This window comes from Canis lupus, chromosome 7, assembly GCF_011100685.1.
Source record: "Canis lupus familiaris isolate Mischka breed German Shepherd chromosome 7, alternate assembly UU_Cfam_GSD_1.0, whole genome shotgun sequence".
Lineage (NCBI taxonomy): Eukaryota > Metazoa > Chordata > Mammalia > Carnivora > Canidae > Canis > Canis lupus.
This window is the reverse complement of record NC_049228.1, coordinates 1,245,655-1,259,877: the sequence shown is the minus strand read 5'-3', so window position 1 is coordinate 1,259,877 and position 14,223 is coordinate 1,245,655. Positions and strand designations below refer to the sequence as shown.

The following is a 14,223-nucleotide window of genomic DNA, read 5'->3' as shown; positions in this document are numbered from 1 at the left end:
GCTTCGCGGATTGGCCGCGCGCGGGCGCCGTCGCGCGGCGGCGGGTCCCTGCCGCGGGGCTGGCGGGCTGAAGGCAAGGAAGATGGCGGCGGCGGCGGCGGCTGGCGCGGCCTCCGGGCTGCCGGGTCCCGTGGCGCAAGGGCTGAAGGAGGCGTTGGTGGACACGCTCACCGGGATCCTGTCCCCCGTGCAGGAGGTGCGGGCGGCCGCCGAGGAGCAGATCAAGGTGCTCGAGGTGACGGAGGGTGAGTGAGGCGGGGCCGGCGCGAGGACGGGGCGCCCCCCCACCCCGGGCCGGACTGCCCGCTGCCCGCGGCGCCGGAGCCGGGGGGGGCGGGGGGAGCCCGCGGAGCCCGGGGCGGCGAGGCCCAGCGGGAGGCCGAGGTCCCCCGGGGCGGGGGGGGAGCCTCGCGGCGGGGGCGGGGCCGGGGGGGTCGCGCGGCCCGGGAGGCCTGTCGGGGTTCCGCCCGGGGCGGGGGGCGGGGCCTGGGCCGCCGGGGGTGGAGTCTGCAGGGGGCGGGGCCGGGGGCCGCCGGGGGTGGAGTCTGCAGGGGGCGGGGCCTGAGCCGCCGGGGGGTCGCGTGGCCGGGGAGGCCTGTCGGGGTTCCGCCCGGGGCGGGGGGCGGGGCCTGGGCCGCCGGGGGTGGAGTCTGCAGGGGGCGGGGGCTGGGGCCGCCGGGGGTGGAGTCTGCAGGGGGCGGGGCCTGAGCCGCCGGGGGGTCGCGTGGCCGGGGAGGCCTGTCGGGGTTCCACCCGGGGCTGGGGGCGGGGGTGGAGCCTCGCGGGGGGCGGGGCCTGGGGCCGCGGGGGTGGAGCCTAGCGGCGGGGGCGGGGCCTGGAGGCCCCCGTGGGGTCGCGTGGCCAGACAGCCCTGTCGGGGTCCCGCCCGGGCAGGGGTGGAGCCTCGCGGGGGGGGGGGGGGGGGGGGTTCGGCCGCTCTGCGGTCCGCGCCCGCGAGCTGCTGCCCCGGCGGGAGGGTCGGGGCCGAGCGCGCGCCCCGCTGGTTCCCGCCGCCGCCCCGCCTCCCCAGGCCTCTCCACGCCTCCGCAGAAGCCGCCTTCAGTGCACGTGCGCCTGGCTCGCCTTCCTGGCCGCGCTCCCCGTTCATTATCGGGACGACCTGCGCTGAGTAAATGCCCCCTCCCCCGCCTCCCCTCCGTGTGCATTTCCGTTCGGAGGAGCTGATCGTCCTTTGTCTTTGAGTCTTTGTCCCTCGCACCCCTGCTCCACGCTCTAAACGGTGGAGGAAAAATGGGGGACTGTTGGTTTCAGACGGCCGGTCGGTTCCCCGCTGCGCGGCCTCCGACCGGACCGCGCTCAGCCAGTTCACAAAGAACGATTTGATCCTAAAACAGGAGGGAAAAATCCTCTCGGTCTCTACGCGGGGCGTCTGCCCGGCCTGTCCTGCTTCCCCAGGACCTCCCCCGGCTCGGCCGCGCTCGCAGACCCCTTCCCAGGCGGGAAATTCCCCGTGCGCTGCCCGGCCGCGCTCAGAACCTTGGGCTCGCGCCCCCCGAGCTGGCCTTGGGGCTTTTCTTTCCCCTTCCATTACACGACAGGGCTGCTGAATGTGCATTTCCTTCTGTCGGAAACACGTTGAGATTTGGGATACAACAGGTTAAGGACCGTTTTGAAGGCCTGATTATGATCGTCATTGTTCCATAAAATGTCAGACTCTACAATAGGGGCAAACCTCTGGTTAGAAGAAAGCTTTTTGAGAGCCACGCATAGATTGATGCAGTTATTAGTCTCCTAGGTAGAATTTTTTTTTTTTTATTTCCATTGTCTCTGCCTCCCTTGGATGTGAAGGAGGAAGAGTGACAAAGCAAAGGCTCCTCATTTCATTCAAGTTACTCCTTGAATGAAGTTGAGGGTCTGATGCCTTCTCTGAATGACACCCGGATCTCCCGGTGCCCGATGTATGTCTGGCACCTCCCTACAAAAGGTGAACCTTGGTGCACATTCTAACTGTCCAGTAACAGGTCCACTTGGGCCCTGGTCCCTTCTCCAGCCTGTGCCTTGGTCTCATCTGCATAGCCTATTACTGTATAAACTCCTTAGGATCTTTTTGAAATTCAAGCCTCTAGCTCCCTTTATCTGTTGGGGGTCTTGAAATCTAAAATTAAAACAGAAATGCAGAATTTTGCATTTGATTTAGGCCACTGACGGGAATAGACTGAAAGGCACCACCTTAACTGACTGGTAATGCGCCATCAGGCATGCTGTGCAGCAAGGAAGGACTAATATAGTGACCGGATATTGGTGGCCTCTAGTACTCAGGCAAGGACTCATGGGGTTAGGATGTGATGCACAGAGTTAGACCAGGTCTCTAGAGTTGATTACCGTGCTTTGGACCCTTTGGAGGCAATTTGTGTATTTAAGTAGGCCACTCCTTATGTTTATTTTAAAACCATAAAAATTCACCCCTTTCAATAACCTCTTTTTAGATGGAGGGTGATGAGCCATTCCTCAGATATAATACCTTGCTTCTCTCCCTGCCTCTTTTTACGGCCTTTACCAAGTTATTTTTTGCCATTGGGTCCAGAGTACCTCCTGTCTTATATACTGCCTGCATCTCAAATGGCTCCTTAACATGGTCACTAGTTTCTTTTCTACTACCCATTGCTTGCCTTTACCTGAAAATACAGGCACCTCGCTTCCCGGCCAGCAGTTAGCCAACTGTCTGTCCTGGTAAAACTAGTAGGATGCTGCTCTTCCTGTTATATTACAACACCCTGCAGGCCAAAGTAGGAACCATTCTTGTAAATGAATGAGCAAACTATTGGCTGCTCCTTTGGAGTTGCTTTACATTCCAGTTTTATCCTAGTGGAAGAACCTTGCTTTCCTGCCCTAGGAAACACACTTCCTTAAAACTTGAAGTAAATGAGAAATCTGAGGGTTGGTGTCTGTTACTATCTGTATTCTGGTCATCTTTTGATTTTTTTTGGCTCCGTGGAGCCCAGTGTTAGGTGACAACCAAATCTAACTGTTTCTAGTCCCTCTGTCCCCTCAAATAACCGCGCTGTCTTTGTGAGTCATTTATTATTGCCTCACATGGGAGAGTGGTCCCAGTTAATCTTTAACCAGTCTGCTCCCTTTGCCAAACAGGTGTACCACCTTCCTTGGTTGCCAGGTGATGACTCTTAATCCTGGAGCTTAAGTGGAAGAATTTCTAATTTTGAGGGAAGGGACACAAATCTGTATTTGTTAACTTTTGTTAAGTGGACCGACAAGAGAGGTTGACATGCTCCGACCAGATTCTTAGGAAGCTGAGATTTTAAGAAGTATCCTAGAAAATGTGAGGTTGCTGGAGCCCAGAGTACATTCTGGTCATTTAGTCTGCCAACTGACATTTTCCGAGAAATAATTAGTTACCATGTTTTCCAGAATGGGAGCCTATTCTTATGTCTCCGCCAAGGAAGTGTATATATGTGAGAGATCCATCTCTGATAGTGGGTTGATGTCAAAAGGATCAAGATAACATCAGCTTGGTATCCTGGAATGATTTTTCTGAATTCTTGTGCTTTCTGTTTTTCCTAGTCCCTTGGAATATGAGGGAAACCCAGCAAACCTTTCTGAATAGAAACCCTATTTAACATGGTTAATTAGAGAAGGAGATGGTGCCACAAACCATCTTCTTCAGACACACTCACTTCTGGAATTGAGAAGCGTATTACTTGAAAGTTTGGAAGTTCCTCTGCTATTACAGTATTCTAGCAGATAACTGGTACCCTTTCTTTTTTCTTAGGAAGATTGAGATTTTGAGTTTGATCAGCAGAGTTTGCAGGAATTTAGTTCTGCATCAACAGTAAAAATAAAACTCTTTTGATCTGTTAGAGCATTCTTCTAATCCTTATTTAATAGGAAAGGTCATATCAAGCATTTTCTAAACATAGTAATTTAAAAAGATTGGAAGGGTTGTGAACTGCCAGAGATCTCTTACATTAAAGTCTAATGTTGGTCTACTGAGCTTTTCTTTTTTGTCTTACTTACAATAAGATCATGACTTTTGAGAAATGCTCAAAGCTCTTTATTTTTGGTGTATTTATGCTCTTTTATATCTTAGAATGAAAGTTTTCCTTCTTTTCCTTCTCACTCTACTTTCCTTTAAATGCAGCATCACCCAAGTGGTAGAATGAGTTGCTTTCATTCATAAGCTCTAATTCTCCAGGCCAGCAGAGCAGACTTTCTTATATAACCAAATTTAGACCCTAGGTCATTTTCTTCTCTTATTTCTTTTTGTCTATTAGAAGCGAAGACATTTTTCCCCACCATTTGGCTTTGGCTTAGTTTTTTCTGTCTTATTCCCAGCAGATACATCACATAAAACTTTTTTTTTCCTTCCATCACCCATTATATTGAACTGGGGAGGGGGGGTTGTTATCTCTCCCTCACTTTTCCTGGCATTCAGATGCTGCCCAGATATCTATGTTGATTCCCCCATCTTAGATGCCTAGAGAGATGATCCTGCTAGCTGGAAGTTTGCTTTCTGGTTCTCATGGGCACTTTTCTGGCTCTCTTACAGTATAGCGTAAGCACTGTCACCTGCGAAGGGAGCCCCTCAAGGATCCAGACGCACTCCTGGGCATGTGGCGGGCACTGAGCCGAGCGGAAGGCGGCCACGCTCGGAAAAAGGCCAGTGGTGGAGTTTTCTTTTTCTTTTCAGCTGTGGTTTTGTGGTGCTTACCAACCCCCATGAGAAAAGGGGAGCTCCTCCAGAGCTCTACTCAGAACTACCTCCTTTCCCGACCAAACCCTATTCACAGTTCTTCCTTGTAGTAGCTTCCCCGACTATCAAAGCACTACCAAGTCTCATGTCTCTCTGGTGGACCCTTAAGACCAGTAGCATATGTTTCTTAACTTATCCTTTATCCTCCATGCTCTCCTTTGGATCTTCCCTTCTAAGCCAAGTTTTAGACAGATAGTGTTTTTGTCTGGTGGGGTGAAAGGATAATGAGAGAGCAGAGCAAAAGACTAAAACATCAGAGAATGAGTTAAGGAAGGAAGGCAAAAGCTGTCTTAGAAAGGAAGTCAGAGGATACCATTTTGGTCTGGATAAAAGTACTCAAGAACCTACAATGAGGGTGAAAACCCGATTGACAGAATGGGTCTATCTTCATCTTGGGAAGGAACCAGAGAAATAAAATCTAACAAAAATGGCATTAGAAAGCTAACTTCGTTCAACTCATTTGAATGGTCCCCCTTCAGCTCAATTGATTGTAGATTGAATCTTAATTAATCTGAATTGTCTCTCCGAAGAAAGACAAAATAAAACAGCTGTGTGTATTTCTGTCTCTTGTACTTTTCTGCCTTAATCATCCCAAAGCAAATTATTCAGCTGTTCTTTCTAATGCTTTCTAAAGAAATTCTGTTAAAGATACCAATCAGCAGAACTGGAAATCCCCCTAAAGTACCTTTTCCTTACAGATACACTTAGTTGTATTTCTTCAAAAAATATATGGTCTCTGTTAAGTAAGTATCTAAATAGAATTTTTACTACTCTGAAATCAGCACTGGATAGGAACAGTCGTGTTGATGGCTTAAAACAAGTCAGGAAAGTTGAGGATTTCTTTCTGGCTTTTCCTCCTGTACCTTAGTTTTAAAGCACAGCGATCACCACACCACCACTATTACTCCTTGTAAACAATTCTTCATATAGCTTTTAAATAAAGTTTTATGGTATAAAACTCTTCTGTGGTGACTGATATCCCTGTGTTTCTAAAGCGTATATAGTCTAGGCAGAAGAAACTAGATTAAATAAATAATAATTGAATTTTCCCTTATATCCTCTTATAACCTGATGCTAGTGAGTTCTTGGTCTTTGAAATTTTGGGATTTCCAAACTAGAGCTGATCGCGTGGCCACTGTTTTTGAAATTGTGGGAGACTGTAGGAAAGAAGATCTGTTGTTTATCCAGTCTGTTCAAAATTTATCTTTAGTTAATAGTGATTATATTCTTTGAAGATATTCTTTCCCATTAATGCTTTTGAGCAGAGTCATAGTACTTGAACTTTCAAGCTTCTTCTTTCCTATGTGTAGGAAATAAACTTCCAGAGAAATGTATCTTTTAATGCTTTTTGTAGGTACAGGTCCCCTAGTTGACTTAGGTTCCTGGGCCCTACATGGATCTTAATCTGATAACCTCTTATTCTCACCATCCCTTGCGATCTCAGTAATGTATGAAGCAAAGTGATTAGTGGACACGGGGGTGTGATCTTTGATGATCTCAATACCAGACAAGATTAGGTTAAAGCTTGTGTTAGAGCATAGCAGTTTCTTTTCCCTTGTGAGCCTTAGTTTTGTCCTACAACTATAACAGTATCTGCTTTCACTGGAAAGGTAATTATTCAGATTTGTTTAAGCTTTATAGTCTTGCCTCAAGTTTCAAGCCTTCTCAAATACTCTGGTTTTTATTTTTTTTATTTATTTATTTTTTTACTCTGTTTTTTTTTTTTTTTTTTTAAACTTTTATTTATTTATGATAGTCACAGAGAGAGAGAGAGAGAGGGAGGCAGAGACACAGGCAGAGGGAGAAGCAGGCTCCATGCACCGGAAGCCAGACGTGGGATTCGATCCTGGATCCCCAGGATCGCGCCCTGGGCCAAAGGCAGGCGCTAAACCGCTGCGCCACCCAGGGATCCCTTTATTCTGGTTTTTATACCTCAGTATCTTTTTCGCTTTGTATGATTAAAAATTTTGTTCATCCTGATCCCAATTTAGCTTGTTTATAATAATCATCGAAGAGTTGTGCTCTTGCCAAGAACATTAAGACCCATATCACAGTGGTCCTTGCAAAAATTGAAATAAGTACTTTAAAAGAAAATACTATATGGCCCATGTAATTTATGAATATGTATAGATCATTTTGAAGGATGTCACATAATTGTCACAGAATTGGTTGACTATATCCAAGGAAGCTAAACTTGGGTGAACAGTGACTTCTAAACAGACTTGGTTGGGGCTGTAAAGTTAACATCTAACATCACACCTAAGTATCTGAAGTCAAAGGAAATGGGAGTGGGTACCTTTACCAGTGCTCTTTGTCCTTTAATTGAGTTTCACGCATGCATTTTAGGGAGGTTTTTTTTTTTTTTCCATTAAACTTGAACATTGGTTGATATTCAAGAAGTCTTCCAGAATTCTATCTGATTCCATGTGTTTTAGTCCATTCTGAATGTTGACCTCTATATCTTTGAGTTATAGACACCTACTCTTTTTTTCTGTTATAAATAAGTTCCACAGACTTACCAAAGTCTGGACTAGCCAAACTAATCCTAAGAATTAGAATGAATTTCAGTATTTTTCGAGGTAATTCTATAGGTTTAAAGTGTTAGTACTTGTGATTTAATCACTTAACTAAATGCTTTAGAAAGAACATGACTTCTTTTGTGGTGCTCTTGCAAAAATTCTTCTCTCCCAAGTGAGAAGATAGGTGCCATAGGATTGTATCAAAAACCGCAGTTTAGGGACACTTGAATGGCTCAGTTGGTTAAGAGTCCCAACTCTTGATTTTGGCTCAGTTCATGATCTCATGGCTTATGAAAATGAGCCCCATATGGGGCTTCCTATTCGGCAGGGAGTCTGCTTGGGATTCTCTCCCTCTCCCTTTCCCTTGCCCCCTGCTAGTTCTCTCTCTCTCTCTCTCTCTCTCAATAAATAAATAATAAATTTTAAAAATTTGGAAAAAAAACTGCAGCTTAAAATAAGGGTATAATAAGAATGAGCAAAAATCTAAGGATTCAGCGGGGCACCTGGGTGGCTCAGTGGTCGAGCGTCTACCTTCATCTGCCTTTGGCTCAGGTCATGATCCCAGGGTCCTGTGATCTAGTCCCACATCGGGCTCCATGAGAAGAGCCTGCTTCTCCCTCTGCCTGTGTCTCTGCCTCTCTCTGTGTCTCTCTCATGAATAAATAAAGCAAAATCTTAAAATCTAAGGATTTGATAAAGAGGCAGGGTATAAAATGCAAAAATCAATAGCCTTCATATACACAAACAAAAGGTTAGAGGACACAATGGTGGTTTTTAAAAAAATCCATTTACAATAGCAACTAAGAAGATTAAATACTTAGGGATAAAATTAACAGGAAATGTACAAGAACCTATTGGGGGAAACTATTTTAACATTCCTGAAAGACTTAAAAAACTTGACTTGAACATAACTGCTTAATGGGAATGGGTTTTATTTTAGGATGATGGAGATGTTTTGGAATTAGGTAGTGTGGCTGGTTGCACAGCATTGTGAATATACTAAATGCTACTGAATTTTTCATTATAAAATGGTTAATTTTATATCAATTGAAAAATTATCTTTCAGAAATATGTATTAAAGTATTTGTAGGAAAATGGGGGAAAAAGTAGAACTTGAACAAATGGAAAGACGTATGCTATCCTTGTGTAGAACGACTCAATGTTCTAGACGAATACACAGGTTGATTCTAAATTTCATAGAAAAACAAACATGAAAGAATACCTCCAAAAACACTGAAAAGGAAAATTTTGAGGAGGGACTAGTTCTCCCAGACATTAAAACATTATATAAAGCCTCTATAATGTAAACAAACATCATGGCACTGATGTGTGAATACACAAAAGGACTGAAATAGAATAGAAATACACACAAGTACCTATGGAAATTTAGTATAGGTAAGGGTGGCATCTCAAATCATTGGGGTAAAGATGGACTTTTTTTTAAATTTATTTATTTTTAAAGATTGTATTTATTTATTCATGAGAGACCCAGAGAGAGAGGCAGAGACACAGGCAGAGGGAGAGGCAGGCTCCACACAGGGAGCCCAATGTAGGACTGAATCCCAGGACCCCGGGGTCACGACTGGAGCCGAAGGCAGACGCTCGACTGCCGAGCCACCTGGGCGTCCCAGATGGACCTTTTAATAAAGGGTACTGAGACAACCAGGTAGCTTTTTGAAATTAGATCAGTATCTCACACCATAGAAAAAATAAACTCCAAATCGATTAGGAATCTAAATATTTAAAAAATGAAAGCATGTAAGTTCTAGACGATATGGATGAATTTTTCTTTAACTTTGGCATTAAGGAAAGGCTTTCTGACTGGCAGAAATCAAAGGCAATAAAATATTGATAAATTTAACTACATAAAATGCTTTTCATTTGTATGACAAAAAAGCACTATATAGAAAGTCAAAAGACCGCTTAAAAACGGGGAGAGATTTTTCACAACATGTGCACAGACAAAAGGATAATATTCTTAGTATATAAAGAACTCATAAAATTGAGGGCTCTGAAAAGAAAATTAGGGGCTGTGTTTCCCTATCTTTATCTGGGAAAGAAAAAATGACGTGGAGGTGCTGTCTAGGAGGATGGGTTAGGAGAGAACAACCCAGACAACCTATGGCTCACAGGGAAGGGCTTGGCCAAAAATCAAGGTGTTAAGAGATGGCAGATGGGGTTGGTGAGGACCTGGCATGCAGCTATATAGTACCTGGAGTCAGTAGCACCTAAAGATGGATCCTGGATGCTGCCCAAGGTTGCTTACTGGACTCCTGGAAGAGGGGTGGCAAGCTGAGAGGTCTCAGGACGCAGGAAACACTTCTTAAACTGGCCTCCCAGGAATCCGGAGTAGAGGTGGTAGTTGGAGAAGCCCCCTGGCCACCTCACTGGGCCTTTCTCAGGACTCTCTGGACTTTGATCCCAGAGGGAACCCCAAGCCCGACCCTTGCTGCCATGGAATCCTGCCCACCCTAGGCAGGCTCTTGGCCAGGTGTAAGCTGGAGCGGGTGCTGGAGCAGTCCCACCAGCTCCCAGCTTCCCCTACCAGCATGTCACAACACCACCATTCCCCAAAAAGGAGAGCAAGGTTACAGGAGGCCACTGAGGTGGAAATTGACCTGGAAGAAGCAGAGGTGTTGGGATTCCTGGGACCTAAACTAGGCCTTTCTCCCAGGGCAGGGTCTCTGCCACCTAGAACAGCTATGCTTAGTGCTGGAGCAGATGGCAAGGCTCCAGCACCTCTGCTTGCAGCTGCAGACCCAGAGGCCGCCCGGGGATCCTGAAGCGGAGTGGGAGAAGGAGCCAGCCTTGACCGCTTCACCTCCACCTTTTCGTCCCCTAGGCAGTGAGGTGCACAGACTGCTCAGCCACACACAGGAGATAGTCTCACCCCTAAAGATAGGGGAGCCTAGTGCCAACCCTCACAGGCTGTTAGAGACCCCAGCCGAACCAGCTTACATCTTTCCATCCTTCCATGGACACAAGCAAGATCTCTCCCACTGGAACAAGGTCAAGGTCCTGCTCAACTGGATCTATTGGAGGAACCTGAGATACTTTGAGCCCCCTGCCCCTCCTGATGGTCCTGCCCCAAGGATTGAGTCAAGTGGTACCCCTAAAAGACATCCATGCCAGCCCTTCTGGAAGGCCTTTATGCCATTATTTGTAGTTAAGAAGCAATGAGCAGAAACCTTTCTGTATGCTGAGACCTAGTGCAGGGACATGACCTTGGGTGGAGGGGTGTGCAGTGAAGTCTTCCCCACCCTTTGCCCTGTTGCTGCTTCAGGGCACTGCCAGGAACAGCTGCTAATACTCACCCTTCTCTCTGAAGAGAGAGCTAGATATTTTTCCTCTGGGCAGCCTGGCAGAGGAGCCCTGGTTCCCTGAGCCCCAAGGTATGGCAGCCCCTGGGCTCTTTGTTGGTTTCCAGAAATCCCTGGGCCTAGACAGTATGAACTAACTTATTTATCTGGAGTCCATGAAGCATGTTTGGCATGATCTTTTGAGGCCTGGCATGTCATGTCACTAATGTGTATTTATGCAAAATGACACGTGTATCTCTGTGAGTCTGTCACTTGTGGACTGTTCGGATCCAACCATCTTTTCTGAATCGTGTACTCAGAGGGTTGGTCTTCTTGGTGAGGTAACCAGAAGGATGGAATTGACCTTCATTCCTTAGAGGGCAGTTACTGATTTAGAGTCCTGCTTTCCTCCTCATACCTTTATGGGCAGCCCCAGAACAGAGAAGGGTACTTACTATCTTAAGTGTCTCTGTATGGAGTCTTGCCTATGGAGCAAAGCCCCTGAAAACCAGACCTGGAATGGAAGGGTCAGGGACAACATGGAGAATAGTAGAGCAAGCCGCAAGGTCTGTCTTCAGCAGCTTTGGTCTCTAATAGCCTTTACATGTCAGAGCTGGAACGAGGGACTCATATTAGCTTTTAGACTTTGACAAAATCCCTTCACTTTTCTGAGCCATAGCTTCCTATTTAATCTTCCAAATGGTTTAATGATACCTGCCCTACCTACCTCACAGTCTTATTATGAAGATAAAACAAGATTAAACTGGAGAAAAAAAAGGGGGAGGAACAAAGGACCAAAAAATTAGTGGAAATATAGGAGGGAGACATGGACAAATCACACACACACCTTCAAAAAACACTCGGACGTACAAAAAAAGTTTAAAGTGATTAGAGAAATACAAATTAAGATATCAAGATACCATTTCTTATCTATCAAACTGACAAAATTTTTAAATTATAATACCATATTTTGTTGGTGAGGCTGTGGAGAAACACTCCTAACATTGCTAGTGGGAATGCATATTGATACAGTTCTTCTGAAGGAGAATTGGCCATTCCTAACAACACTACATATGCACTTAATTTTGACCCAGCAGACCCACTTCTGGGCATCTACTCTGAAGGGACACCTTCAACAATATGAATATATATATTGCACAGCATTGTTTATTGCAGTGTTTATAAAAGAATATTGGAAGCAATCTAACTGCCTATGTAATATATATGAGATATATATATAGATATATATAGATATATATATAGAGATATATATATATAGATATATATATATAAAAGAGTGTTTGAAAAAAGTACATTTATGCAATGGTATATTATGCAACTATAAAAAATAAAAGAGAGGAATCTCCAAACTGATCGGAATGAATTCCAGAATATGTTAATTGAAAAAAAAAAAACCTGCGAAAAAGCACAGTATAAAGCTGTTCATATAAACAAGAAGACGTAAGAAAATACACATGTATCTGCACATTTATGCAAAAGATATACAGGAAAGATAGATCAGAAACTAATCAGTGACCTACGTGGAGTGAGTAGGGAAAGGGTGGAAAGAAGTTAATAGGAATGAAGGTGGAGCAGAGCTCTTAGAACATTCCATTTTGTGTAGCTTTGACTGAAAATCATAGTGATACCCCCCCCAAATAAATAATTAAAATGAGACAGTGGAGGGGGCCCAAAATGGAAGTAGTAACATAAACCTAACTGCATTGCAAACGAATAACATGGCTACTATGTTAGAAAAGAATTAACCTAATAAGTAACTTTGGAAAATAGTATTTTGACTTTATATTGTAACATTAAAGTAAAAAAAAAAAAAAACTATATATAAGTTAATGTATCTTTTTCACAAGAGTATGGGTTAATAGTTCTATAATTAGTTTACATGTATACTAGACGGTTAGTTTCAGCTCCGGTTGGTTGTGATCTTGGTGGGTCATGATCTCAGGGTGGTGAGATAAGCCCCACGTTGGCTCTGTGCTTAGCACAGAGCCTGGTTGGAGTTTCTTTCTCCCTCTCTCTCTCTGCCCCTCTCCACTGCGTGCTTGCACATGCACATGCTCTCTCTCTAAAATAAAACCTTTTTTTTAAAAATGAGATTTATCAATGTTGGAGAAAAAGCTTCATCGGGAAAAAAGGAAAAGTAGAATGAACTTTGAAGCATTAGATTGGCATCTGAGGTGGCAATATATGGATGGATGGATGGATGGATGGATGTTTAGGTATACGTTCATCTACATACAGATATTTCCGTGTGCCATTCTCTGAGAAGTCTTAGTTGCAGTGATACCTCAGTAACAAATGAGCACACCTAGCATCCAGATCTTGGTTTTGAAATAGCATTCCCCAATAAAATAAGAAGCAGGGATCCTTGGAGGAAAAGATGATTCCGGGGCTTAGGCAGGGAAAATGCAAGATAAGCCTAGAGTATCTTGTGATACCAGAAGAAAAGGCAATGCTGTAAAAAGGATAGAAGTGTATAGAAGTATATAGGAGCCAAATGAAAGGAGTGCCAATGGCCAAAGTAGAACAATTTGGGAAATAAATGATGATAGTATTGATTTAAAACTGTAGAATAAAATAAACATGAGTCTACACTGGTGTAAAGAAATAATTGGATAAAGAAAGGAGAAGGAACAGTTCATTAGAAAAGAATTGCAGTAAAAGTAAAGACACTAAAAGAAATACAAAAGCACCATTAGGCAAGCAACACAGTAATCATTGTAGACAGGATTTCTTTTTTTTTTTTTTTTTTTTTTTTTTTTTGTAGACAGGATTTCAAGTGGGTACTAAAATCAAAGTGTCAGGGTTTAAAAAGAAACAGAATATTAGTATAATCTCAACGTATCTCTCCCAAGATTACTATCAGTCACAAAAAGAAAAACAGTACCTGTACAATGAAGAAACCCATTAGACCCCATATTACCAAGTAGTCATGGTTAACATTTCCAGTAATTTTTCAACATTATGTATTCCCCCAATAGGCTATACTGAGGATACAGCATCACTTCTCTGATATTTTTGCCAAAAATGAATAACCTAAATGTAATTGTGAGGAAACTGAAGTCAAATGCTCATTGAGACACATTCTACAAAGTAACTGATCACTACTCATCAGAAGTGTTCTGGTCATAGAAAAGACAAGAAAAGAATGAGAGAATGTCATGCATTGGAGGAAACTGAAGAGACATAACCAAGTACGTTGTGGGATCTTGGATTGGATCCTGAAACAGAAAAGGGACAGTAAGGGGAAAAAAACTGATGAAATTCTATTCAAGCCCATAGTTTATAGTATTATACCCGTGTTAGTTTCTTGGTTTTGATCATTGAACCACAGTTGTGTAAGTTGTTAATATCAGAGGAATGTGAGTAAAGGATATCCATGTGTCACCTTTTAAGTCTAGAAATTATTTTTTAAAAAAACATATCATGGGGCACCTGGGTTGCTCGGTCGCTGAAGCTTCCAACTCTTGATTTCAGCTCAGGTCATGAAATCGAGCCCTGCATCAGGCTTCGTGCTGAGCGTGGAGCCTGCTAAAGATTCTCTCTCTCCCTCTCCTTCTGCCCCTCCCTCCTTCCCTCTCCAAAAAAAAAAAAAAATTGAAAGAGAGAGAGATTATTTTCAGTAGCTTTTAAGCAGTTTACTTGGATAAGCCTTGAA

At 44.2% G+C, this 14,223-nt stretch overlaps 1 protein-coding gene and 1 pseudogene across 2 annotated transcripts in view; both read left to right on the top strand.

Annotated features, from left to right (window-relative positions):
• The first annotated feature begins 32 nt into the window (after window positions 1-32).
• Window positions 33-14,223, top strand: part of IPO9 (importin 9) — a 59,221-nt gene continuing 45,030 nt past the window's right edge. For both annotated transcript variants that reach the window (XM_038541896.1, XM_038541897.1), the window contains exon 1: window positions 33-245. In XM_038541896.1, coding sequence (XP_038397824.1) covers window positions 83-245 — 163 coding nt within the window. In that variant the 5' untranslated portion in view covers window positions 33-82. The remainder of the gene's footprint in view (window positions 246-14,223) is intronic.
• On the top strand, window positions 9,415-10,428 carry LOC111096573 (annotated as a pseudogene).